Source organism: Stegostoma tigrinum, chromosome 38 (assembly GCF_030684315.1).
Source record: "Stegostoma tigrinum isolate sSteTig4 chromosome 38, sSteTig4.hap1, whole genome shotgun sequence".
In the NCBI taxonomy this organism is placed as follows: domain Eukaryota; kingdom Metazoa; phylum Chordata; class Chondrichthyes; order Orectolobiformes; family Stegostomatidae; genus Stegostoma; species Stegostoma tigrinum.
Genome location: NC_081391.1, coordinates 21529049 through 21555638, shown reverse-complemented (window position 1 = coordinate 21555638; position 26590 = coordinate 21529049). Strand labels below are relative to the sequence as shown.

The 26590-nt window shown below is 44.7% G+C and overlaps 5 protein-coding genes across 5 annotated transcripts; all 5 read right to left on the bottom strand.

Moving 5' to 3' along the window:
• Positions 1 to 59: 59 nt before the first annotated feature.
• LOC125447280 (ferritin heavy chain, oocyte isoform-like) lies at positions 60 to 2166 on the bottom strand. The gene is made up of 4 exons (XM_048521581.2): positions 2062 to 2166; positions 1082 to 1228; positions 766 to 891; positions 60 to 212 (listed from the first exon to the last, which is right to left on the bottom strand). The coding sequence occupies exons 1-4, from the start codon at positions 2161 to 2163 to the stop codon at positions 60 to 62; spliced, it is 528 nt and encodes a 175-aa protein (XP_048377538.1). The 5' UTR covers positions 2164 to 2166.
• A 4813-nt stretch (positions 2167 to 6979) lies between these two features.
• LOC125447290 (ferritin, heavy subunit-like) lies at positions 6980 to 9911 on the bottom strand. Its single transcript, XM_048521596.2, has 4 exons — positions 9810 to 9911; positions 8023 to 8169; positions 7374 to 7499; positions 6980 to 7126 (listed from the first exon to the last, which is right to left on the bottom strand). Exons 1-4 carry the CDS (start codon positions 9909 to 9911, stop codon positions 6980 to 6982), a joined length of 522 nt encoding a protein of 173 aa, XP_048377553.2.
• Positions 9912 to 13468: 3557 nt separating this feature from the next.
• Positions 13469 to 16912, bottom strand: LOC132206543 (ferritin heavy chain A-like). The gene is made up of 5 exons (XM_059640739.1): positions 16885 to 16912; positions 15786 to 15877; positions 14556 to 14702; positions 13831 to 13956; positions 13469 to 13615 (listed from the first exon to the last, which is right to left on the bottom strand). Exons 1-5 carry the CDS (start codon positions 16910 to 16912, stop codon positions 13469 to 13471), a joined length of 540 nt encoding a protein of 179 aa, XP_059496722.1.
• A 366-nt stretch (positions 16913 to 17278) lies between these two features.
• LOC132206542 (ferritin, heavy subunit-like) lies at positions 17279 to 19637 on the bottom strand. The gene is made up of 4 exons (XM_059640738.1): positions 19536 to 19637; positions 18288 to 18434; positions 17662 to 17787; positions 17279 to 17425 (listed from the first exon to the last, which is right to left on the bottom strand). The coding sequence occupies exons 1-4, from the start codon at positions 19635 to 19637 to the stop codon at positions 17279 to 17281; spliced, it is 522 nt and encodes a 173-aa protein (XP_059496721.1).
• A 4533-nt stretch (positions 19638 to 24170) lies between these two features.
• Positions 24171 to 26553, bottom strand: LOC132206376 (ferritin, heavy subunit-like; the record flags this gene model as incomplete). Its single annotated transcript, XM_059640436.1, has 4 exons — positions 26452 to 26553; positions 25227 to 25373; positions 24557 to 24682; positions 24171 to 24305 (listed from the first exon to the last, which is right to left on the bottom strand). Coding segments are annotated over exons 1-4 (510 nt in total), but the record flags the coding sequence as incomplete, so codon positions are not given.
• Positions 26554 to 26590: the final 37 nt, after the last annotated feature.

Genomic DNA, 26590 nt, shown 5'->3' with positions numbered 1-26590 from the left:
CTTAAAGATGTATATCTTCCCCACCCCAGATATGGTCCTGCTCCTTGCAGGCAGTTCAGTCACTCTTCCCCCAGGGTGAGCCTGTCAAACAGGTACTCTCCCATGCCATTGTCAGGGGCTCCCAGTCTCTTCAGGTTGGTGATGTGATCTCCCAGCTTCTTGATCATCTTCACTTGCTCATCCAGGTAGTGCCTCTCCAGGAAGTCACACAGCTGTGAAGGAGAAAAGTGAGCAGACTTTTGGAAACAAGGTTTTAAAACTAAGAGACAAGTTAATACAGCATGCTCTTGCCAGCTAGTAGAGAGTCATATCCAGGGAGTCACAAGTCACTTGTGACATGGCACTAAACAAAGTCACTGCTCTATAACAGTAGCAATAGTGGCTGAAATCTGCTAGACTGTACAAGTTTAAAAAAAAGTTAAAACTGGAAGGACTGCAGCCTCTAGAGCAAAAGAGTTTTTGGAAAGCTCAGCAGGTTGGCAGCATCTGAGGAGAGGGATTATTCGTGTTTCCAATTTAGCAACCCTACCTTAAAAGGGAGGAAGTGTTCTGAAAGGTTGCTGGGCCCAAAACATTACCTGCTTTCTGTCTACAGATGCTGCTAGATACAGCTTTCAGTTATGTCTGCTTATGAACACCTGTTCAATTACATGTTTGAATTTAGGTAGTTTAGCTTCATTCAGAAGTACAGCTATAAAAGGACAGAGTCACCTTCCAGCAGTAATCTGAAGCTTTCCTCATGGGTCACGAGCATGACAAACTCACATGAGGGTCCATGTGGCCAGAGGCGAGTTTGTGTAGGTCCAGCAGACTCTGGTTCACATCCTTCTCCATCTGCAGAGCTATCTGCATTGCCTCCAGGCCATTGCCCCACTCATCCTGCTCTGGCTTCTGATGGCAGAACAGAAGAGAAGAGGTGGTCATTTTTTTAGTGAGCATTCAATCCAGTAAAGATGCAAGAGAAGGGGCTAACAGGGCATCAGTTTGGAATTGCCATTATCTGGAGTTAAGTCACCTCAAATCCAGACAGAATAGCGTTATTTCTAATCTAGTAGAAAGAAAGCCAAATTAAGACCCCAACCTTGATGTCCTGCAGGAGGACTCGGCCTCCACGTTTATTCTGGAATGCCATCAGTTTCTCAGCGTGTTCCCGTTCCTCATGGGACTGCTCCATGAAGAACTCAGCAAAGTGACGCAGGGCAACGTCATCCCGGTCAAAGTAAGAGAACTGTAAAAGTAAAACACAAAAAGAGGGGAGTTGAGTCTCACTTTCACCCACAGAACTTAAGCCAGGAACTAACCCAGTGACACTTGATCTTACTTAAGGAGGGGAAAAAAAACCCCAAACAAGTCAAAAGCACAAATGTAACCTTGACCTGTATCGTGGTTACAGAGTGCATAAGTCCAGTATGCTGGAATATGAAGGTCACAGGTGGGGCACAGCCATTAGACTTGAACCTGCAAGGCTCATTAAAAGCCCTATTGCTCAGTGCTAGAAGACACAGTCAGAACATTGCCCTGTGTTTCAGTAGGAAATGTGTTGATTAATACAGTAATCAGTCTGTCAGCTACCACACGAACAACATCACCCACCTGAATAATCCCAGTGTCCTACCATCTACTCCACACAGAATTCTAACTGTATATTTAAAACATTCACATTTCAAGTGAAAAAAGTGTACCACACCTAGCTACTTTCATGTTGAATAGTTAATAAGCTTACTCAGATTTCAACAGCCTGGTTAATTAGGCTTGTTTTACAAGAAGTAAAAAACCAAACACATTTTGAGCCAGACCAGCCTTCCACAGCTAGGAGAGTAGGAACCAGTAGGTATGCTGTTCAGTTACAGCAAACTGGGGACATTCATGCAGCAGAAACCCAAAATATATTCTAAACATTGGAACAAAAGGTTTCCTCATTAAGTGTTCATCAGGTTCAGTCAAAGAAAGACTGGCAGACTTAACATTCAAGTGAGCTAATTATTTGGTCAAGAAAACACTTAAAAGACTCAATGCAAATATAATCACATTCTGAATTTTAATCAGGGCCACCAGCCTCACCATGGAGAGATAAACATAAGAGGAATAGAGCTCCAGGTTGATCTGCTTGTTAACAGCATCCTCACAGTCCTTGTGGTAGTTCTGACACACTTGGGAAACCATCTTCACTATTCCTGTTCACTATCACCTAGACAACTTCAGAACTGAGCCTCTCACCCACAAGCTCTTGTATTTACACTGCTGGGACGTCCGGCACTCACCAAGGGAGAGGCAGAGCCAATGATGAGTGACAATTGCTGACAGCCAATCAGGAACCACCCATGCATACAGGCACCAATTAGAGAGAGGGGGTGGGTGTGTTAAGCAGAGCTGATCACAGGTGGAGATGGTAATCAGGTCTGGATGGTTATTGTGTGATTGGAACAGCAGGAGGCCATTCGGCATCTCAAACCTGCCGCACCACTCAATCATGTCATAGGTCATTTGGTTCTTTTTTTTAAAAAGAAATTGATCTGAATTGAGAAAAAGTTTCCCTTTTAAGATAAGTTCTGTTGTGACCAACTTCAGGTGCGGTTCATTGAAGGGGGTGGGGGTCAGTTTTTCTGCCTGTTGTGCTGGGATTTGGGTGTGAAAGGTGGAAGATTAGCCTGAGCACATAGAAAATTGTAACAGCACCAGATGGGACAGAAACAAGAAGGATGTTCACCATGGTGGGGGGGGGGGGAAGTCCAGAACAGGGGGTCGCAGTGTAAAGATATGAGGTAGGCCAAAGAAATCAGGACTTTTCCTCCCTGGAGCAGAGAAGATTAAAAAGTGACCTTATTGCAGTGTTCAAACTCAAACAATTTTGTCCCCCTTTATCCTGACATTCTGTTTACAGCAGGTAGTACGTCAGTGGTAATGGGAACTGCAGATGCTGAAGAATACAAGATAACAAAGTGTGGAGCTGGATAAACACAGCAGGCCAAGCAGTGTCTCAGGAGCACAAAAGCTGATGTTTCGGGCCTAGACCCTTCATCAGAGAGTACATCAGTGGCATCTGTGCTGCCAGACCTGCAGAACTTTTCCAGCAACTATTTTTGTTCCTGATTTACAGCAAACAGAGTTCTTTTGGTTTTCCTATCAAATATGTATCCAGCTCTTTATTTTTTTGAAACCTCCCATGGAATCCTCCACGACCACCACCACTCTCCCGGGCAGCACATTCCAAATCTAAACAACTCTCTGAATAAAGAGGTTTCTCTTCATCTCACTCTGATGTCTAATTGCTAACAAATTATGACCGCCACTCACTGACGTACTACCTGCTGTAAACAGAATGTCCCCCTTTATTCTGACAAAATTATTTGAGTTTGAACACCTCAATAAGGTCACTTTTTAATCTTCTCTGCTCCAGGGAGGAAAAAGCCTGATTTCTTTAATATACTTTTGTGTCTAAAATCCCTCATTCCTGGTTTCATTCTTGTCAACCTCGTCTGAACTCTCCCTAGCTCTTTAACATCCCTCCTTAAGAGTGGTGGCCCGAACTGAACACAAAACTCCAGATGTGGTCTGACCAATGATTTGTAAAGGTTTCGCAACAATTCCTTGCTTTTGTACTCTATGCCTCTCTTTAAAAACACAAGGATTCTATAAGCCTTCTTAATAAAAACTTCATCTTGCCTGACCACTTTCAGATAATTATGTACTTGAACTCAGCTTTCTCTGCTTTTGTACTCACCTCTAAGCTCTACCATTGAGCCTATATTGCCCATCTGTATTTCTTCTACCAAAATGCATTTCCTCACATTTGTATTGAAATTAGGAAATGATTACCAACGTCAAACCTTACCCAATAACAATCTAAAAGTAAGATAACACAATGTGAAGCTGGATGAACACAGCAGGGCAAGCAGCATCTCAGGAGCACAAAAGTTGACGTTTCGGGCCTAGACCCTTCATCAGAGAGGGGGATGGGAGACGGTTCTGGAATAAATAGGGAGAGAGGGGGAGGCGGACCGAAGATGGAGATGAAAGAAGATAGGTGGAGAGGAGATGATGGGAGAGTCCAGGAACGGCGTATCCTAATCTAAGAGGACTGGGTTGGACATTTAAAACTGAGAGGAATACAAACCCAAAATTCACAAAATTTCGTGGGTGGATATTCAGAGGATTTTTAACGACAGAGGCCATTCAGACCATCACGTCCGTATTGGCTTCTGAAAGAGCTACCCACCTAGTCCCCCTCTCCAGCCCTATACCCTCTATATTCGTCACTCCCAAGTATATATCCAGCTCTTGTTTTGAAGCCACCTATGGGATCTACCTCCGCCACTCTCCCAGGCATCACATTCCAAATCCTAACAACCCTCTGAATAGAGAGGTTTGTCCTCATCTCAGAGCTCCCTTACTGACAAATTGTGACCCCTCATTACTGCCATAATCAACTGGTGAAAACAGAATATCCTTCTTCACCCTGACAGAATTGTTCATTATTTTGATCACTTCAACAGGGTCACCTCTTAAACATTTATGCTCCAAGGAGATTTACCCCAATTTCTTTTATCTTTCCTTGTATCTAAAATCCCTCATTCCTGTGTCATTCTCGTAAATGCCCTTTGAACTCTGTCCAGGGCTTTAATGTCCTTCCTTGAATACCATGCCCAGAACTGAACACAATACTGCAAATCTGGTCTAACCCATGATTTGTAGAGGTGTAACATCTATTCCTCCCTTTTATACTCTCTGCGTCTATTTGAAAACACACATTTCACAAAAGCCTTCTTCAGAGCAGGTTAGTCCCGCTCGGCCACTTTCAGATAATCACATACTTGAAACCCAAAGTCCCTCTGCTCTTGTACTCACCTCAGATTTGTAACATCGAGCCTGTTTTGTCTTTCCATGTTTCTCAACCAAAATGCATTCATCTTTTATGATGAAACGGGAAGGTGATTGGCAACATCAAATTTTACTGAATAAGTGTTTAACTGCTCATTCACATATTATCCTTTCCAAGGAGCAGCTGTTTTTGGCTTTATCGTAGATGATTCACTTCTAATGCTAGGAATGTAATCATATTCCCCACTCTCAGTCCTGGATGCGAATTGATAAGAAGCAGTATCTATCTACCCTATCAAATCCGTGAATCCACTTGGAAATTTCAATGACAGACATACAGACATCCCTTCCACTTCTACGGAGAGGGGCTTGGCAAAACTATTGTCATCATAACCAATTAACTTTCTGGCCAGGTTCATTCCAGAAATTCTGTGCACATGCATCTTTGGGTCCAACCTGCTAGAACGGTGCACTCCAGATGTGGTTGAACTAGAACGTGACAATTTCACAAAAGAACCTCCATCCAGAGGTATTTGAAACCCTCAGAGATGAGGCCCAAGAACGTGGTGGCTTGCCTTCTTGAATTGCTGTTGCCTATTTGCTGTAGTCAGATCCACAATGTTCCTAGTGAGAGAATTCCAGGTTTCTGATCCACCGACACTGGAGGATGGGGTCACGTTTCCAACTTAGGATGGCGAGTCGCTTGGTGGAGAACTCAGAGGGGGGTGGTACGCCCCTGTAACAGCTGCCCTTCTCCCATGGCAAGTAATTAGGGCTTTGGAAACTATTGTCTCAGGAGCTTTGGTGGATTTCTGCAGCAGTTGGAAGGTACACAGTGTAGTCCCTGCGTGTCAGTGGTGGAAAGAATGAATCTAGTGACAGCTGGGAGGGATGAGGATCAAAAAACCCATCCTTACCTAGTCTGGCCTGCGTACTGCATATGACCCTGCAACCACAGCAATGTGTGTGACTGGGACCGGGCCTTGGGGTGGGGCCGGGGAAAGAAAGGAGAGTGAGTGTGGAGGGGGCAATGAGCCATGGATAAATAAGTGGTGGCAGCTCAGAGACAGCCTCATCCTTGAAATAAAAGGAAACTGTCACCCCTGAGCATCAATAATTAGGCAGCCATAGTGCATTGCAGGTGTCGGTATCTGCTGGTCAGTCTACATCAGGAGAGCTCATTTCCTTGCTACAAACAGAACTGCTGATTTCTGCAAGTGGTATTTGCATTCTAGCTTTATTTGCACAAGGCATCCTCGGTATTTGTCACTTCTGCCTTCTCAGGCAATGAGAGAAATTATCTCAGGTCACAAGGCAGGCACTGCTTCATTTCCAAGCATGGTGAGAGAAGGCAGATGTTTCATTCTCCTGCAAGGAAGAGGAAATACTGGAGAAACTAATTCCCTAGCTCACAGAACAATGACATCATAAGCAATTACTTAGCTAAAAGAAAGGAGTAGAAAAGCAATGTATCTTACTAGATAAATGTTAACTTGATATTCATCTGATGAGGAATTGTATGATGTGCTAAAATCAGTAGCATCCAAGCATTAGAACAAATTGCTGGATAAAACCTCAGGTCTGCCAGCAGAGTCAGTCAAGAGATGATCACATCTCAGGTCCAGGTTCTGTTCAATGCTTCTCCCTACAAAGGCTGCCAAACTAGGAGATTTCCCAGGGGGTTTTGTTCCTGGTTTCCAGAATCTGCTTATTTAAAGGAAAAAAGACCCAAAAACATGGCCAAGGGTAGTGCATTAGATCAGTGCCTAATCTTTGGGCAAAGGACTGATTTCAGTCAGTGTATTGATTAGAAGCTGGTCCTGCAAAATTGTCCCTGCAAGTAGATGACATAAATCAGCATTAACTTTTTAGTTGTGGAATTTCAACTAAGGATTGCCCACTCAATCCCAACAGACACTCAGCAGAATGAAAACACTGAGCAAGTTACTGGGGCAGGCATTGAATCAAAGGTTGCAGGAAAGAACAGAAAATGGATTTGATTACCAGATGTTAAAACACAAAAACCTCCAAGAACCAGAAGCTATGAAAATTACACTGCACTCAGTTCCATGGTGAACACTATTTTAATTTGCTCAGAGAACAACTAGTCATTTAGTAGACTGAAGTCACCATGTACAACAGATATAGGTATTAACCCCATTCAGCTGAGTGAGAGCTTGTCAAACAGGTACTCTCCCATGCCATTGGCAGGGGCTCCCAGTCTCTTCAGGTTGGTGATGTGATCTCCCAGCTTCTTGATCATCTTCACTTGCTCATCCAAGTAGTGCCTCTCCAGGAAGTCACACAGCTAGAAAGCAAAGAGGGGAACTGGTTAAATCCAGCAAAATACAGCTTGGGAGACCAGTGAAGTGATGTAATGGAGATTGCCAAATACACTTGAGAAAGCACTCAGTTTTAGAAACTGGAGGATCTTGGTATAACCCAAGAAAACACTCCACAATGTCAAATGAGATCTTGTGGCTAACAAAGAGGACCAAGTGTCTGATCCCTATTTTTAAAATCCCAAAAACCCTGATTTAAAAATACACACTCACATGAGGGTCCGTGTGGCCAGAGGCCAGTTTGTGCAGATCCAGCAGACTCTGGTTCACATCCTTTTCCATCTGCAGAGCTCTCTGCATTACCTCCAGACCATTGCCCCACTCATCCTGCTCTGGCTTCTGGAGGGAGGGAAGCAGGAACAGAAAGCACAGCTCAGCAGGCAGTTGTATCATTAGTCTACATCTGATCAGTTAGTTAGTTATCCCTCATCATTGTAGGGGAGGTACTACAGGCCAACTTGACCTTGGTGAAACACCTGCTGTATTTGGTACTGTTCTTGAAGGGGACATTTCTAAACAGATCCTGCTATGCTGTGATCAGAGTGATCTCAAGGCATCAGAAACATCTTCGATGCATAAAGCTTCATACTGATGCTTTCCACACCTGAAAGATTTCTGTTTTTCCTTTTGACACCTCATCTTGTCCAAAGCAGCACTGTATACAGACATTTGCTCACCAGTGTTTTGGTGGATCACAATTGCTGACTGTTGTTGAATCACAAGTACAAAGTATTTCCTTTTAATGAAGGGAATCGTATTGTGGTGAGCAACCTCCCATTCACACAGCATTTGCCCAATCCTGAACCTGAGCATATTGAGATACCAGTCAATTGTAGTGAGCTGAAAAAAATTAGAATCCAACCTTGATGTCCTGCAGAAGGACACAACCTCCACGTTTATTCTGGAATGTGATCAGCTTCTCAGCATGTTCCCGCTCCTCATGGGACTGCTCCTTGAAGAACTCAGCAAAGTGACGCAGGGCAACATCATCCTGGTCAAAGTAAGAGAACTGTGGGGAAGAGAAAGGCAGGAAGGGGAAATGTATCTGAAATTCAATGGCACTCCTCAATCAGAAACTAACCCAGTCACCATCTTGATTCCACATTTAATGACAAAAAAGCTACAGCACAGGAACAGGCTCTTTGACCCTCCAAGGCTGCACAGAGTGAGATCTTGTCTCAAATCAGTCATCTATTTTCATAGGGTCTGTATCCCTTTGCTCCCTGCCCATCCATGTACCTGTCCAGATAGATCTTAAGACACTAGCGTGACTGCATCTACCACCTCCACAGGCAATGTGTGCCAGGCACCCTCCAACCTCTGCGTAAAGAGCTTTCCAAACATATCCATGTGATAAATTGCCCGTAGCATTCAGAGGTATGGGGTTTATAGGGGAATGGGTCTGGGTGGGATGCGTCAAGGGCCAGTGTGGACTTGGAACTTAGGGCCTGTTTCCACACTGAAAAGCAATCTAACCCAATCTCCAAACAAAAAAAAACACTTTCCTGCTCTTACTTTGAACTCATGACCCCTAGTAATTGAATCCCCCACTCTAGGAAAGAGTTCTTGCTAGCCACCTTATCTACACAAATCATGAATTTAAGGAGCTCAATCAGGACCCACCCCCAAATGAAAATAATCCTCATCTACTCAAACTTGCTTCCTAGCTCACACCCTCCATACCAGACAACATCCTGGTGAACCTCCTCTGCACCCCTTCCAAAGCATTCACATCCCTTTGTTAATGTGGCAACCAGAACTGGACATTTTAATGACTAGAACATGGACAGGCAGAAGCAGGAAGTCTTCTCCCATGGATTATAGCCCAAAGAGAGGACATAGAACCAGCCAATCAGGGACACAGCACTGAGTGGAAGGACACGTGGATGAACCAAGCCATGAATCGCAGTGAGCTCCAGCATTACCAACATCACCCACCTGAATAACCCCACTCTCCTACCATCTCCCCAGCACTGACTTCTAACGGGTCTTTTTTCTTCAGTAATTCCCATTTGGAGTGTGAAAACATGCCACACTTGTCTTTCCTCCTACTGAATAGCTAGGAGGAGGACTTCCAAGGAAGGGTCACTGGACCCAAAACATGAACTGATTTCTTTAAGTCCTGCCAGATCTGTAAAGCTATTCCAGCTATTTTTGTTCCTATTTCTAATTTCCAGCAGTTGCAGTTCATTTAGCAAAGAAAAAACTCATTTAGGGCCAGAGCAGAGGGCAGCCTGGTGAATGGGGCAACATTTTAAGGGGGAGCATGTTTTGCATAGACACATTCACACTAGGGAAAGCTTTTCTTTAAAATAAATTGCAACTAAATTTAAGGAAAATATAGGTTTATCAGCAACATCAGCTCATCCCTTCAGAGGAAGGAGAAAAGTCACTAAGGAGTACATTGTCCAGAGATAACAAAGTGGCCATTGTCACCCAGGAGTCAGTTGCAATACAAGACAAACTTCAAGTTTCCAACAGAGTCAGTGTGAACCATTTCACTGGGATTCAGTCAGGGAAGGGCCACAGACCAAAACACATGCTACAACTAAATCATTAAACTAAGCAAGAAAATAAACCTAAGAGAGTCAATGCAAGTCTATCACAGGCTTCAATTTGAGGTCAGGTCCTCAATGTCACAAGCCTCACCATGGAGAGGTAAACATAGGAGGAATAGAGCTCCAGGTTGATCTGCTTGTTAACAGCATCCTCACAGTCCTTGTGGTAGTTCTGACACACTCGGGAAGCCATCATCACTATTCCCACTCACAAAAACCAAGACCACTCCAGAAGTGAGTTGGTCTCACACAAGCTCTGTATTTATACTCCTGGGACCATCCTGCACTCACCCATGGAGAGGTAGAACTGACGATGACTGACAGTTGCTGCTAGCCAATCAGGAACCATCCATTCATACAGGCACCAATTAGAGAGAGGGGGAGGGTGTGTTAAGCAGAGCTGATCAGTGGTGGAGATGATCGTCAGGTCTGGATGGTTATTCTGTGATTGGAACAGCAGGAGGCCATTCAGCATCTCAAACCTGTTGCTCCACTCAATCAGGTCATGGGTCATTTGTATAACAAGGTGTCGAGCTGGATGAACACAGCAGGTCAAGCAGCATCAGAGGAACAGGAAAGCTGATGTTTCAGGTCTGGACACTTCTTCATAAATTATTTGGCTCTTTTTTAAAAAAACTGCATTTGGTTTGAGAACAGCTTTAACACTTTGTTTCTAAATTAAGGTGGTTGTGACAAACTGCATGAGGAAGTCAATGAAGAAGAGGTGTCAGTTTCTCAGCCTGTTGTGCTGGGATATGAGACAGAAAGGTGGAAAATTGACTCTGGGTCATAGAAAACTGTGACAGGATCAGACGGGGCAAAGACAGGAAGGATGTTCCCAATGATGGGGGAGTCCAGGATCAGGGTATCCTGATGTAAGAGGACTGGGTTGGACATTTAAGACAGAGAGGAATACAAACCCAAAATTTATAAAAGTTCCTGGGTGGACATTCAGAGGATTTTTAAACGACAGAGGCCATTCAGCCCATCATGTCTGTATCGGCTTCCGAAAGAGCTACCCACCTAGGCCCCCTCTCCAGCCCTATACGCTCTATATTCATCACTTCCAAGTACATATCCAGCTCTTGTTTTGAAGCCACCTATGGGATCTACCTCTGCCACTCTCCCAGGCATCAGATTCCAAATCCTAACAACCTTCTGAATAGAGAGGTTTGTCCTCATCTCGGAGCTCCATTACTGACAAATTGTGACCCCTCATTACTGCCATAATCAACTGGTGAAAACAGAATGTTCTCCTTTACCCTGACAGAATTGTTCATTATTTTGATCACTTCAACAGAGTCACCTCTTAAACATTTATGCTCCAAGGAGATTTACTCCAAATTTGTTTCATCTTTCCTTGTATCTAAAATCCCTCATTCCTGGTGTCATTCTCGTAAATGCCCTTTGAACTCTGTCCTTCCTTAAATACCATGCCCAGAACTGAACACAACACTGCATATGTGGTCTAACCAATGATTTGTAGAGGTGTAACATCTATTCCTCCCTTTTATACTCTCTGCGTCCATTTGAAAACACACATTTCACAAAAGCCTTCTCATAGCAGCTTAGTCCTGCTCGGCCACTTTCCAGTAATGACATACTTGAAACCCAAAGTCCCTCTGCTCTTGTACTCGCCTCAGAATTGTAATATCGAGCCTGTTTTGTCTTTCTACGTTTGTTCAACCAAAATGCAATCATCTTTTATGTTCAAATTGGAAAGCAATTGGCAACATCAAATCTTACCAAATAAAAATGTATCTGCTGATTCACATATTATCCTTTCCAAAACGAAGCTGTTTTTGGCTTTATCATAGATGTTTTACTTCTAATGCGAGGATTGTAATCATATTCCCCACTCTTAGTCCTAGATGAGGATTGAAAAGAAGCAGGATCTCTCTCTCTACCCTCTCAAATGCATCAATCCACTTTGAAACTTGAAGCACAGACATCCTTTACACTTCTACACAGAAGGGCTTGGGCAAAGTATTATCATAATAACCCATTAACTTTCTGTCCGGGGGCATTCCAGAAATTCTGTTCATAACCATCTTTGGGTCCAACCTGCTAGAACTGTGCACTCCAGATATGTTTGAACTAGAACAAAAGAACCTCCACGCTGAGATATTTGAACTGGTCCAAGATCAGGCCTAACATTAGATTCGCGAACGTGGTGGCTTGCCTTCTTGAACTGTTGTTGATTTAGTGGAGGCAGATCCCCAATGCTTCTGGTGAGGCAATGGCAGCATTTTGATCCACCAACACTGGATGAATGGGGGCTTTGGAAGGTGTTGTCTAAGAAGATTTGGTGGATTTCTACAGCATTTGTTAGACGGCACATATTGTAGTCCCTGTGTGTCAGTGGTGGAAAGAATGAATCTCGCGGCTGCTCTGAGCTGGAGGCTCTTAAGCTCCTGGCGTGTTGGGCCGATACCCGTTGACCTGATTCTGTCTGAACAACTCTCTTCTGGCAATAAGAACCTAATAATGAGCTTGACAGTCATTGCTCAGAGCTGGAGGCCATCAAGTTTCAGGAGTGTTGGCCTGATCTCCTGATTCTATCTATCTGATAACGCTCTGGAATTGAGGAGCTGATGAGGAGCATTAAATTCAGTGTCAAAAACCCATCCTGGCCTGCACATGACCCTGCAACCACAGTGATGTGTGCACCTCTGACCTGGCCTTGGGGCACTTTGGAAATGGATAATAAATGCTGTCAGCTCAGAGACATCCACATCTTTTGACTCGAGGAGACTGTCCCCCTGAGCATCACGAACTAGGCAGGCATAGACTAGTGCATGTGCTGTCACTTGCAGGTCACTTGAGAGCAGGAGAGCTCATTTCATTGAAAATAAAGAGCTAAAAATTGGAACTACTGATTTCTCTGAGTGGTATTTAGGGTTCTAGCTTTATTTTTGCCTGGTGTTCTTCGCCTTTGTCATCTTTACGTTGCAGAGCAATGTTAAAAGTTGAGAGAGAGCGCACGAGATTTCCCATTCTCCTACAGGCAGCCATTAGACTCACTCCTTCCACTGATCAACAAGCAAAGGAAATAGGAGAGAAACCAATTTGTAGCAATTGCTTATCTAAAAAAAGTTTAAAAATCAGTGCATCCTCAAGCTTACATTTTTTACTTTATGTTCCTGTTTGAAAAGTGAATGTATGCTCAAATCATTTAGATTCCAAGTGCTAGAACAAATTGCTGGAAAACCTCACAGGCGTGGCAACATCTGTCAGTAGATGATAATGTGTCTCAGGTCGTGGGACTGAACAGTTCTTGCCACAGGTGCTGCCAAACCTGAGATTTTCTGCAGCTGCTTATTCCAATGAGACCTGAGCATTGCACAGGGCAGGGCTCTAGTTCAGTTCCCAACACTTAAGGAGGGGGCTGGTCTAAGTCAAGGTATTGACTAGAAGCTGGTCCTGAAAAATTGTTTGGCTAGTAGACAGTATTGTACTGACAAAAAAAGAACTGAACACTTGTGGGATTTCCACTAATCAATTGCCTACTGAATTCGTACAGACAAAAGAGGAGCAAACTACTGGGGCAGGCATTGAATTAAAGGTTAATCCAAAGTAACAGAAAAGGATTCAATGATCAGATGTGAAAACAGCAATACCAAGAGCCCGAAGCAGCTGTGAAATTATGCAAAGTACTCAGTTCCATGGTGAACACTATTTTAATTTGCTCAGAGCACAACCAAGTTACGAGCATTATGTCACCATGTACAACATAGACATTGACCCCACTCAGCTGAGTGTAAGCCTGTCAAACAGGTACTCTCCCGTGCCATTGGCAGGGGCTCCCAGTCTCTTCAGGTTGGTGATGTGATCTCCCAGCTTCTTGATCATCTTCACTTGCTCATCCAAGTAGTGCCTCTCCAGAAAGTCACACAGCTGGAAAACAAAATTAATCCAGAGGATCAAAAAGGTGTCTGAAAGTGACCTCCCATGACAGATGGGACGATCAACACCATGTGGAGGTCCACTCAGGTGATGTATTTGTAGGTTTGTTTTAACAGCCTGCAGGAGGTGGAGAGAAGGTAATTGGATTTTTACCCAGAGTGCACACAAACACCACCTTCTTCCAAGAAGAAAGTTTACAAACTCACATGAGGGTCAGTGTTGCCAGAGGAGAGTTTGTGCAGATCCAGCAGACTCCGGTTCACATCCTTCTCCATCTGCAGAGCTCTCTGCATTGCCTCCAGACCATTGCCCCACTCATCCTGCTCTGGCTTCTGGAGGGAGGGAAGCAGGAACAGAAAGCACAATTCAGCAGGCAGTTGAGTCATTAGTCTACACTGGTTAGTCATCCCTCATCATTGTAGGAGGTACTACAAACCAATGTTAATTTGGTAAAGACTCCTAGATTTTGTACTGAGGGATTAAGAAATTTTCTAAACACATTCTACTGTGAATGTAGATTCTCAGAATTCACATGCAGAGAATAGGTACCAATGGAAGTAATTCCTGGCTTTCCTATTGTGGTGATTGGAATTATCACAAGTTCTCAGAAACATCTCCTAGATTCACAAAGGCTGGACACTGGTACTTTCCACACCTGCAAAAATTCCCTGTCATACCTTTCGTTACCTCACTTGTCTCAAGGAGAGTCATTCACAATGAGATCCACTCACTATTCTGGTTCATTTCAATTGCCTTCTGCTGAAGAGTCACAAGGGCAAAGCATTTCCTTTTGCCTAAAAGGGAATTCTATTTTGCTGAACACCCTCCCCTTCACACAGTATTTGTTCAATCCTGAAGCTAAAGAGATGGAGATACCAGTCGATTGTAGCTGCTCACAACAAGCTGCAAACAGAAGGCGTCAGAATCCAACCTTGACGTCCTGCAGGAGGACTTGGCCTCCACGTTTATTCTGGAATGCCACCAGTTTCTCAGCGTGTTCCTGTTCCTCATGGGACTGCTCCTTGAAGAACTCAGCAAAGTGTCGCAGGGCAACATCATCCCGGTCAAAGTAAGAGAACTGCGGAGGGGAGAAGAGGCAAGAAAGGGAAATGTCTGAAATACATTAATGCCTCTCCTCAGATACTAACCCAGTCACCATCTTGACTCCACATTTAAGTAGACAAAACTAGAGAGAGAGCCAGGAAGTCACCTTCCATGGATTATAACCCATATAACAGATACTTAGCCAGACTTCTGGAAATAAAAGGACAAAAACCAAATGCAATCCCTCACCTGTGTTTTGCTAAAATGGTGCGATAGAGTGTGGCATGGTGCACAATGAAGGGGACAGCTGCCTATAGCCATTAGATATCCCTGTTCTGCAGGTGATAAAACACTATTGTTCACGAGGTGGAGACCAGTTAGACCCCTGTCCAACTGAATGAAGTGCGATGAATAATGCAGTCAGTCATTAACACAGCCAGAAATCTCAGCCAGCAGCCTCATGATCAACATCACCCACCTGAATAACCCTAGTGTCCTACCACCCACTCCACACAGAATTCTAACTGCTATGTTGTACACGAGTTAATATTTCAAGTGTGTGCCACTTTTCATAGCTCACAAAACACACTGAGGAAGGGTCAGTGGACCCAAAATTTTACCTGATTTCTTCCACCATTCCTGGCAGATCTGTAGAACTTTTCTAGCTATTCTTGTTGCTGTTTGATTTCCAGCAGTTGCTGTTTTTAGTTAAGGGAACTTTAGATCTTGAACATAAGCCAGTCTGGCAAATGGGGCAAGGTTCAAACAAAAGGATACATTTGTGTCCGACCAGGGAAGGTTTTCTGAAGAAAAGGGATATAACCAAGTTAAATTTATCAGCAAAACCAGCTCAACCCTCCAGAGTTCAATGAAAACAATCACCAAGGGCAACACTGTCCCGAGATGGACAACTGGGGATCCACACCCAGGAGCCAGTTGTATATTAAGACAGTGTTCAAAACCTGAACAGAGAGTCAGTGTTAGGACTTGCACGAGATTGCATCAGGGGAAGGGCCACAGAAAACAATATATGCTACAGCTAAGTCATTAACCCAGCATAAAAACCCCAAACAGGTCAACACTGTTATCACACAGGCTTCAATTCCACAAAGCTCACCATGGAGAGGTAAACATAGGAGGAATAGAGCTCCAGGTTGATCTGCTTGTTAACAGCATCCTCACAGTCCTTGTGGTGGTAGTTCTGACACGCTTGGGAGGTATTTACAATCCGACCCCACCACCCAAGACATTTTTCCATCCCTTCCCCTGTCTGCTTTCCGGAGAGACCACTCAATCCGTGACTCCCTTGTTCGCTCCACACTGCCCTCCAACCCCACCACACCCGGCACCTTCCCCTGCAACCGCAGGAAATGCTACACTTGCCCCCACACCTCCTCCCTCACCCCTATCCCAGGCCCCAAGATGACATTCCACATGAAGCAGAGGTTCACCTGCACATCTGCCAATGTGGTATACTGCATCCACTGTACCCGGTGTGGCTTCCTCTACATTGGGGAAACCAAGCGGAGGCTTAGAGACCGCTTTGCAGAACACCTCCGCTCAGTTCGCAACAAACAACTGCACCTCCCAGTCGCAAACCATTTCCACTCCCCCTCCCATTCTCTAGATGACATGTCCAGCATGGGCCCCCTGCAGTGCCACAATGATGCCACCCGAAGGTTGCAGGAACAGCAACTCATATTCCGCCTGGGAACCCTGCAGCCCAATGGTATCAATGTGGACTTCACCAGTTTCAAAATCCCTACTGCATCCCTAAACCAGCCCAGTTCATCCCCTCCCCCCACTGCACTACACAACCAGCCCAGCTCTTCCCCCCCCACCCACTGCATCCCAAAACCAGTCCAACCTGTCTCTGCCTCCCTCTCACCCGAATCCGCACCCCCCTCTACCTACTAACCTCATCCCACGTCCTTGACCTGTCTGTCTTCCCTGGACTGACCTATCCCCTCCCCACCTATCATCTTTACTCTCCATCTTCAGTCCACCTCCCCCTCTCTCCCTATTTATTCCAGTTCCTTCTCCCCATCCCCCTCTCTGATGAAGGGTCTAGGCCCGAAACGTCAGCTTTTGTGCGCCTGAGATGCTGCTTGGCCTGAGATTTCCCAGCAGCTTTTGTTCCTGGTTTCCAGGGTCAGCTTGATTTTTCCAAAAATGCTGAAGATTGAATGAATGGATGGGCCTTGGCAATGCCTAACGTTTAGGCACAGGACAGATTTCTGTCATGGTTTTGACTAGAAGCTAGTCCTGAAAAATTGTCCTGGGGAAGCAGAGGACAGATTTTGTTCTGGCATTGTCTGCAATGCAGATATTTGCCAGTTGTGGCATTTCCAAGGACAAGATTGCCCACTCAATCCCTACAAACACTCAGAAGCAAACAGCGAGCAAATTACTGGGACAGGCAGTGAATCAAAAGGTTGTCAAAGAACAAAATCCATTTTGTGATCGGGTGTTAAAACAGCAACCAGAAGCAAATATGAAGTGACACAGTACTCAGTTCCATGGTGAACACTATTTTAATTTGCTCAGAGCACAACCAAAACCATTCTCGAGAATGAGGTCACCATGTACAACAGATATTATTGACCCCACTCAGCTGAGTGTGAGCCTGTCAAACAGGTATTCTCCCGTGCCATTGTCAGGGGCTCCCAGTCTCTTCAGGTTGGTGATGTGATCTCCCAGCTTCTTGATCATCTTCACTTGCTCATCCAAGTAGTGCCTCTCCAAGAAGTCACACAGCTGGAAAACAAGACAAAATTAATTCAGAGGAATCTAAAAGGTGTCTGAAAGTGACCTCCCATGACAGATGTGACCATCACTACCACGTGGAAGTCCACTTAGGTGATGCCTTTCAAAGGCATTAACAGCCGGCAGGAGGCTGGGAGAAGGTAATTGGACTTTTTAACCCAGAGAGAGAGTGCACAAACACACCACTTTCTTCCAAGTAAGAGAGAGAAAAAAGTTTACAAACTCACATGAGGGTCAGTGTGGCCAGAGGCGAGTTTGTGCAGATCCAGCAGACTCTGATTCACATCCTTCTCCATCTGCAGAGCTCTCTGCATTGCCTCCAGACCACTGCCCCACTCATCCTGCTCTGGCTTCTGGAGGGAGAAGGATGGTCATTAGTGTGGTTAGAAGGTCCAAGACTCATATGAGGGCAAGGAAATGGAGACATATGGTAATCTCTGTGCTCAGTCCACCCAAAGGATGAACGTCAATTCAAAATTCAGATAAGGTCATGGAGACCATTATCAGACATTTGATCCATCATGAAGAACTGCTGACAGATCAGGATTTAAAAACTGGCTGAAACAGTAGGACAACATTACCTGTATTCAGGCAAGTCTACAGTAATGTATCATAGTCTAAACTGACATTTGGGCCAGGTCAGTGCTAAAACCCTCACATTCTGAGCGTTCAGATTTGTTGAATTTTTAGAAAGGCAAGAATTAGCAAAACCAACTCACATCAAGAAGAGACTTTCTACCAAGACACTTCACTCATCTCCACACAAGATGTACAGGGGAGTCTTGAACAGCAAGGCCATTGTACAAGCAGGAAACTACACAATTTGCATTTACTCTACAAGACAGAATCCAACCTTGATGTCCTGCAGGAGGACACGGCCTCCACGTTTATTCTGGAATACCATCAGTTTCTCAGCATGTTTCCGTTCCTCATGGGACTGCTCCTTGAAGAACTCAGCAAAGTGATGCAGGGCAACATCATCCCGGTCAAAGTAAGAGAACTGTGGGAAGAGAGAGGCTAAAGGAAACTGACTGAAATTTGTGATTGACACGCCTCACTCAGGAACTAACCTGGGCACCATCTTGATTCCACATTTAAGTGGAAAAAAAACAGACAAAGCAGGAAGTCACCTTCCATGGATTATAACCCAAACAACAGATACTTAACCAGCCTTTGTGCAGGCATTGCACCAGCATTCTGGAAATCAAGGACAAAAACCAAATGCAATCCCTGGCCCGTGTTCAAGCGAGAGCGAGAGAGCATGTGGCATAGTGCCTGATGAAGGGGACAGCTGGCTATTGCCATTAGACATCCCTGCTCTGCAGGTTAGAAACACTATTGTTCAGGAGGTGGAGACCAGTTCAGCCCCTGTCCAACTGAATGAAGGGACATGTGTTCATTAGCACAGCCAGAAAGCTCAGTCAGCAGCCTCATTGTCACCATCACCCACCTGAATAACCCCAGTGTCCTACCATCTACTCCACAGAATTCTAACTGCTTTGTTAGAGAGAGAAAAAAAAACCACATACATAGTGTGAAAATGTGCCTCTTTCCTCACATTGCATAGCTCAAGGCCACTTGAGAAAGGGTCAGTGGACCCAGAGCTTGGTTTTCAACCAGATGTTTAGAGCTTTTCTGTTGGTGTTTAGTGTCCAGCAGCTGCTGTTCTTTTAGTTCAGGAAACTTTACATCTTGAGCACAAGACAGTCTGGTGAATGGGGCAAGGTTTTAAACAAAAAGGAGTATATTTGTGTCAGGAAAAGTTTCCACCAGGGAAGGCTTTTGTTGAGAAAAGGAATGCAACCAATTTTAAAAATTAGTTATTGACCAAAACCAGATCATCCCTCCAGAGTTAGATGAAAAATCACCAAGGGTTACATTGTCCAGAGACAGCAAGCTGGGCGTCCACATCCAGGAGCCAGTTGGACATGAAGACAATGGTCAAGTTTTGAACAGAGAGTCAGTGTTAAGACCTGCACTAGATTGCAACAGGGGAAGGGCCACAGAAAATAATACATGTTACAGCTAATTCATTAACCCAGCATAAAAACCAAACAGGTCAACACTATCATAGCACAGGCTTCAATTCCACAAAGCTCACCATGGAGAGGTAAACATAGGAGGAATAGAGCTCCAGGTTGATCTGCTTGTTAACAGCATCCTCACAATCCTGGTGGTAGTTCTGACACACTTGGGAAACCATCTTCACTACTCCTGCTCACAAGCACCAAGAAAACTCTAGAACTAAGTCTCTCTCTCCCACAGGCTCTTGTATTTATAGTCCTGGGACCATCCTGCAGTCACACAGAGAGAGGCAGAACTGATGATGACTGACAGTTGCTGCTGGCCAATCAGGAGCCACCCCTGCATACAGGCACCAATTAGAGAGAGGGGGAGGGTGTGTTAAGCAGAGCTGCTCAGAGGTGGAGATGAGAGCCAGGTCTGGATGGTTATTCTGTGATTGGAACAGCAGGAGGCCATTCAGCATCTCAAACCTTCTGCACCACTCAATGAGGTCATAGGTCATTTGGTTCTTTTTTAAAAGATGTTAATTTGGTTTGAGAACAGTTTTCACATTTTTTTTAATTAAGGTGGTTGTGAGCAACTGCACGAGGGATTCAATGAGGAAGAGGGGCATCAGTTTCTCAGCTTGTTGTGCTGGGATTTGGGAAAGAAGGGTGGGAAATTGTCTCTGGGTCATAGAAAATTGTAACAGTGTCAGCTGTGGAAAAGACAGGAAGGATGTTCCTGATTATGGGGGAGGCCAGCAACAGGGTTTGCAGCCTAAGGATACGTTTAGGACTGAGGTGAGGAGAAATCTCTTCACCTCGGGGGGCGGGGTGGTGGAACCTGTGGAATTCTCTGCCACAGAAAAGGATTGAAGCCAAAACAGGAATTGGGGAGAGCTTTGAGGGCTGGATCAAAAGGAAATGCAGAGACGGTGCAAATATGGTGCTGAGTTCTGGAATCAGCCACAATCACATGGAATGGCAGAGCAGGCTGGAAGGGATGAATGGCCGACTCAACATTTATTTTCTATGATTCTATGTTTGTGCAACCAGCGCAGCCAGGGTCTTGTGGTTTCGGGGTAATGTCCCTAGCTGTAGAGCAGGAGGCCTTGGTACAAGTTCCTACCAGATCCAGAGATCTTAAATCATCTCTACAGGCAGATTTAGAAAACAACCAGAACAGGTACAGGCACAAAGGACCGAATGGCCTCCTGCTGTGCCATAACAATTCTCCGATTTGGTGGTGGGTCTGTACCTGAGCAGAATCTCCCTGCCTCCATCTCCTGCCTGTGGATTGTCACCTCGCAGTGATAGAGAACCTCGAGTGTTCTGTTGGTTCTCAGAGGGATACCTGAAGAGGATTTCACCTCCTGGCAGTGCCACCCAGGACGGTACAATCGAGGGGAGGGTCCTGATAAAGTGCAATGCAAAACCAGTCCCCAGCAGCCAGCCAGGTGGAAGATAGGCGTGTGCTATCGCTGGCTGTGACAGTGGGTGTTGGCCAGCAGTGGGGGGGTCCCCAGTCAACATTTCTTTGCCAGTGAAACTGGGTCTACCTTGTGTAAAGGACCATGTCTCTGCTGATGTGTAACAGCTTTCCCACATGACAGGTGCCTTGTACAGGTGGAATTCGAACCCCGTCCCCAAACTCTCAGAATTTCCTGGGTGGAAATTCAGAGTGTTTTTCACAACAGGATGCCGTTCAGCCCACCGTTCCTGCAATAGCTTCTGAAAGAGCTACCTGATTAGTCGCACTTTCCAGCCCTATCTCTGTCACTCTTGAAATTCGTCACTTCCAAGGACATATCCAACTCTTGTTTTGAAACCACCCATGGAATCGACCTCCGTCACTCTCCCAGGCAGCACATTCCAAATCCGAACAACTTTCTGAGCAAAGAGGTTTCTTCCCATTTCACTCTGATCTCCCCGACTGACAAACTGTGACCCCTCGTCACTGACAAGTCAACTGTTATTAATGGAGATTGAGCCACTTTTGTGAACCTTGTGTTGGATATGTCCTTGGAAGTGACGAATTTCAAGAGTGACAGAGATAAGGCTGGAAAGTGAAATCAGAATATCCTGTTTACTCTTTCAAAATTGTTCATAGTTTTGATCACGTCAATAAGGTCACCTCTCAATACGGTCACCTACAAGGAGATTTCCCCCATTTCCCTTAATCTTTCCATGTATCTAACATTCCTCATTCCTGGGGTCATTCTAATAAATCTCCTTTGAACTCTTTTGAGGTTTTTCATGTCCTTCCTTGAATGCCACGCCCAGAACTGAGTACATAATGGAAATGTGGTCTTACCAATGATTTGTTGAGGTGTAACATCAAATCGTTGCTTTTATACTCGATGCCTCAATTTGAAAACACAAGGTTCACAAAAGTGGCTCAATCTCCATTAATAACAGCTTCATCCTGCCTGACCACTTTCAGATAATCACATACTTGAAACCGAAAGTCTGTGAGCTCCTGTACTCACATCAGATTTGTAACATCGAGCCTGTTTTGTCTCTGTGTTTCTTCTACGAAAATGCATTACTCACTTTTTTTCCTGTGTTGAAATTGGAAAGTGATTGGCAACATCAAACCTTGTGCAGTAAATATCTGTGCGTGCAGATATTGTCCTTTCCACAAAGAAACTGTTTTTGACATTACCCTGGATGATGTAGTTCTAATGTGAAGATTGTCATCCCATTCTACGCACAGTCCGAGATGATCATCGAGAAGAGATGGGTTCTTTGCACTCTACCCTGTCAAATCCATTAATCCTCTGAAAAATATCAATTCCAGCCATCCCTTAACCTTCTACACAGAGGGACTGGACAAGCCATTATCATGAATTAACCATCTCTCTGTCCAGGTTACTTCCAGAAATTCTGTGCATAACAATTTTTGGGGTCGAACCTGTCAGAACTGTGCACTCCGGCTGTGGTTGAACAGGAACTTGACAATTTCACCAAAACCTCTCCATCCAGAGGTATTTGAACCCCTCAGATCAGGGCTTAACATTAGTTTAGAGAATGTGGAGACCTGCCTTCCTGCATTACTGTTGCCTATTTGGTGTAGGCAAATCCAGACTGCTGTTAGGGAGGGAATGTGGGACTATGTTCCCCATGCCAGATGATCGGTAGCTTAGTGCAGAACGTGGAGAGGCGTGGTGTTCCCACATATCAGCAGCCCTTGTCCGATGGACAGTAGTTACGGTTTTCAGAAGTTGTCTGAGGAGCTGTGGTGGATTCCTACAGCGTTTGGTAGATGGTATATATTGCAGTCTCTGCGTATGTCAGTGGTGGAAGGATTGACTAAAGTGGCTGCTCGTTTGCTGGAGGCTGTCAACATTCTGGAGTGTTAGACTGCTACCTGTTTTCCTGATTCTGTCTGACATCACTGAATTTCCTGCACATCATTCTCATTCCAGAAGTGATGGTGCAAACAAGCCTCTTCTAGTTCACTAATGTCCTTGTTTGTAAGAAACTGCCATCCTTACCTGCTCTGGCTTATGTGTAACCCCACAGCCACAGCAAAGGGGTTTAATTTGAATGACTCATGGGCTGGGTGGGTAATCAGAGCTGGATAATAAATGCTGCCCATCAGTGATATCCTGATCCTGTTAAAAGCACTTACACAAAGCAGTCACATTGTAATTCAGGACTGATTGATAGTGATTAGGCCCCCACAGTGCACTGTGTGGAGTCACAGATCAGCCAGTCGACAGCAACGATCTGATCTGCCTGAAAATTGAAACTGCTGATTTCAGCACATGCTCTTTGCATTTTAGCTTGATTTTGCACCAAGCATCCTCAGTATTTGTCACCTCTTCGTTGCAGGGTAATAGAAATTATCACACAGGCAACAAGGGGGGGGCACTGCTTCATTCCCAACACAGTTCCTCACCTTTAGCATTGTAAGACAAGGTAGATGTTTCCTTTCTCTTACATGTAAGAAGGAGATACTGAAGAAACTAATTCCCTAGCTCAGGGAAGAGTGCAATAAGCAATTGCTTCTGTCAAAGAAAAAAACTGCAGAAAAGCATTCCATCTTACTCTTTGGAGGAGGAATTTTACGATTTACGAAAATGAGTAACACCAAGGCATTAGAACAAATTGCTGGAAAACACCTCACTGTCAGGCAACAAAATCAAACAAGAGATGATCATGTGTCTCATGGCCAGGTTCTGTTCAACCCTTCTCCCTCCCAATGCTGCCAAACCTGAGATTTCCCAGCAGGTTTTGATCCTGGTTTCCAGAATCTGCTTATTTAAAAAGAGACCCAAACACATGGCCAAGGGCAGTGCATTAGATCAGTGCCTACCCTTTAGGCAAAGGACTGATTTCAGTCAGTGCATTGATTGGAAGCTGGTCCTGCAAACTTGTCCCTGCGAGTAGATGTCAGTAATGCTGACTTATCTGTCAACAACCTTACCAGTTATGGAATTTCCAATAAAAGGATTGCCCACTCAATCCCCAGACACAGTCGAATCAAACAGTGAGAAAGTTACTGGGGCAGGCATTGAATCAAAGGATGTCACAAAGAACAAAGGATTGATGATCAGACATGACAGCACAAAAACCTCCAAGAACCAGAAGCTATGGAAATTACACACTGTACTCAATTCCATGGTGAACACTATTTTAATTTGCTCAGAGCACAACTAGTCATTTAGTAGAATGAGGTCACCATGTACAACAGATATAGATATTGACCCCCTTCAGCTGAGTGTGAGCCTGTCAAACAGGTACTCTCCCATGCCATTGGCAGTGGCTCCCAGTCTCTTCAGGTTGGTGATGTGATCTCCCAGCTTCTTGATCATCTTCACTTGCTCATCCAAGTAGTGCCTCTCCAGGAAGTCACACAGCTGGAGAAAGCAAAGAGGGGAACTGGTTAAATCCAACAAAATACAGCTTGGGAGACCGAACAGTGAAGTGATGTCATGGAGATTGCCAAATACACTCAAGAAAGTGCTCAGTTTTAGAAACAGGAGGATCTTGGTATAACCCAAGAAAACCCTCCACAATGTCAAAGGAGATCTTGTGGCTAACGAAAAGGACCAAGTGTCTGATCCCTGTTTTTAATTCAAAATCCCTGATTTAAATACACCACACTCACATGAGGGTCCGTGTGGCCAGAGGCCAGTTTGTGCAGATCCAGCAGACTCTGGTTCACATCCTTCTCCATCTGCAGAGCTCTCTGCATTGCCTCCAGACCATTGCCCCACTCATCCTGCTCTGGCTTCTGGAGGGAGGGAAGCAGGAACAGAAAGCACAGCTCAGCAGGCAGTTGTATCATTAGTCTACATCTGATCAGTTAATTATCCCTCATCATTGTAGGGGAAGTACTACAGGCCGACTTGACCTTGGTGAAACACTTGCTGTATTTGGTACTGTTCTTGAAGGGGACATTTCTAAACAGATCCTGCTATGCTGTGATCAGAGTAATCACAAGGCATCAGAAACATCTTCTAGATGTATTAAGGCTTCATACTGATGCTTTCCACACCTGAAAGATTTCTGTTTTCCCTTTTGACACCTCATCTTGTCCAAAGCAGCGGTAGACACCGATATTTGCTCACCATCCAGAATACTGGATTATCACAATTGCCAACTATTGTTCAATCACGTGCAAAAGTGTTTCCTTTTAGTGAAGGGAATCGTATTGTGGTGAGCAACCCCCCCCCATTCATACAGTATTTGCTCAGTCCTGAAGCTAAACAGATTGAGCTAGCCACAATTGAGTGGTATTTCACAAAAAGCTGCAAAAGAAAGCTTTGGAATCCAACCTTGATGTCCTGCAGGAGGATTCGGCCTCCACGTTTATTCTGGAAAGCCATCAGTTTCTCAGCGTGTTCCCGCTCCTCATGGGACTGCTCCTTGAAGAACTCAGCAAAGTGATGCAGGGCAACATCATCCCGGTCAAAGTAAGAGACCTGTCGGTGGAAAGAGGCAATAAAGGGAAATGACTGAAATACATCAATGCCTCTTCTCAGATACTAACCCAGTTACCATCTTGACTCCACATTTAAGTGGGCAAAACTAGAGAGAGCCAGGAAGTCACCTTCCATGGATTATAACCCATGTAACAGATACTTAGCCAGACTTCTGGAAATAGAGGACAAAAACCAAATGCAATCCCTCACCTGTGTTTTGCTAAAATGGTGCGATAGAGTGTGGCATGGTGCACAATGAAGGAGACAGCTGTCTATAGCCATTAGATATCCCTGTTCTGCAGGTGATAAAACACTATTGTTCGCAAGGTGGAGACTAGTTAGACCCCTGTCCAACTGAATGAAATGCTATGAATAATGCAGTCAGTCATTAACACAGCCAGAAATCTCAGTCAGCAGCCTCATTATCACCATCACCCACCTGAATAACCCTAGTGTCCTACCACCCACTCCACACAGAATTCTAACTGCTTTGTTGTACACGAGTTAATATTTCAAGTGTGTGCCACTTTTCATAGCTCACAAAACACACTGAGCAAGGGTCAGTGGACCCAAAATTTGACCGGATTTCTTCCACCATTCCTTGCAGATCTGTAGAACTTTTCTAGCTATTCTTGTTGCTGTTTGATTTCCAGCAGTTGCTGTCTTTAGTTAAGGGAACTTTAGATCTTGAACATAAGCCAGTCTGGCAAATGGGGCAAGGTTCAAACAAAAGGATACATTTGTGTCCTACCAGGGAAGGTTTTCTGAAGAAAAGGGATATAACCAAGTTAAATTTATCAGCAAAACCAGCTCAACCCTCCAGAGTTCAACGAAAACAATCACCAAAGGCTACACTGTCCCGAGATGGACAACTGGGGATCCACACCCAGGAGCCAGTTGTATATTAAGACAGTGTTCAAAACCTGAACAGAGAGTCAGTGTTAGGACTTGCACGAGATTGCATCAGGGGAAGGGCCACAGAAAACAATACATGCTACGGCTAAGTCATTAACCCAGCATAAAAACCCCAAACAGGTCAACACTGTTATCACACAGGCTTCAATTCCACAAAGCTCACCATGGAGAGGTAAACATAGGAGGAACAGAGCTCCAGGTTGATCTGCTTGTTAACAGCATCCTCACAGTCCTTGTGGTAGTTCTGACACACTTGGGAAGCCATCTTCACTATTCCTGCTCACAATCACAAGGACAACTCT

Bases quoted from the DNA above. Each gene is read 5' to 3' on its own strand.
- LOC132206542 (XM_059640738.1), bottom strand. From the start codon at position 19,637: ATGGTTTCCCAAGTGTGTCAGAACTACCACCAGGATTGTGAGGATGCT. The intron at 17,788-18,287 runs GTTGGATTCTGT...TTCTCCCTCCAG, and splicing joins TCCTCCTGCAGGACATCAAG to AAGCCAGAGCAGGATGAGTG. The intron at 17,426-17,661 runs GTGAGTTTGTAA...CTTGTTTTCCAG, and splicing joins CTGGCCACACTGACCCTCAT to CTGTGTGACTTCTTGGAGAG.
- LOC125447280 (XM_048521581.2), bottom strand. From the start codon at position 2,163: ATGGTTTCCCAAGTGTGTCAGAACTACCACAAGGACTGTGAGGATGCT. The intron at 1,229-2,061 runs GTGAGGCTGGTG...TTACTTTTACAG, and splicing joins CTTATGTTTATCTCTCCATG to TTCTCTTACTTTGACCGGGA. The intron at 213-765 runs GTGAGTTTGTCA...TCTCCTTCACAG, and splicing joins CTGGCCACATGGACCCTCAT to CTGTGTGACTTCCTGGAGAG.
- LOC125447290 (XM_048521596.2), bottom strand. From the start codon at position 9,911: ATGGCTTCCCGAGTGTGTCAGAACTACCACAAGGACTGTGAGGATGCT. The intron at 8,170-9,809 runs GTGAGGCTTGTG...TCTTCCCCACAG, and splicing joins CCTATGTTTACCTCTCCATG to TTCTCTTACTTTGACCAGGA. The intron at 7,500-8,022 runs GTTGGATTCTAA...CCCTCCCTCCAG, and splicing joins TCCTTCTGCAGGACATCAAG to AAGCCAGAGCAGGATGAGTG.
- LOC132206543 (XM_059640739.1), bottom strand. From the start codon at position 16,912: ATGACAGAAATCTGTCCTGTGCCTAAAC. The intron at 13,957-14,555 runs GTTGGATTCTGA...CCCTCCCTCCAG, and splicing joins TCCTCCTGCAGGACGTCAAG to AAGCCAGAGCAGGATGAGTG. The intron at 13,616-13,830 runs GTGAGTTTGTAA...TTTGTTTTCCAG, and splicing joins CTGGCAACACTGACCCTCAT to CTGTGTGACTTTCTGGAGAG.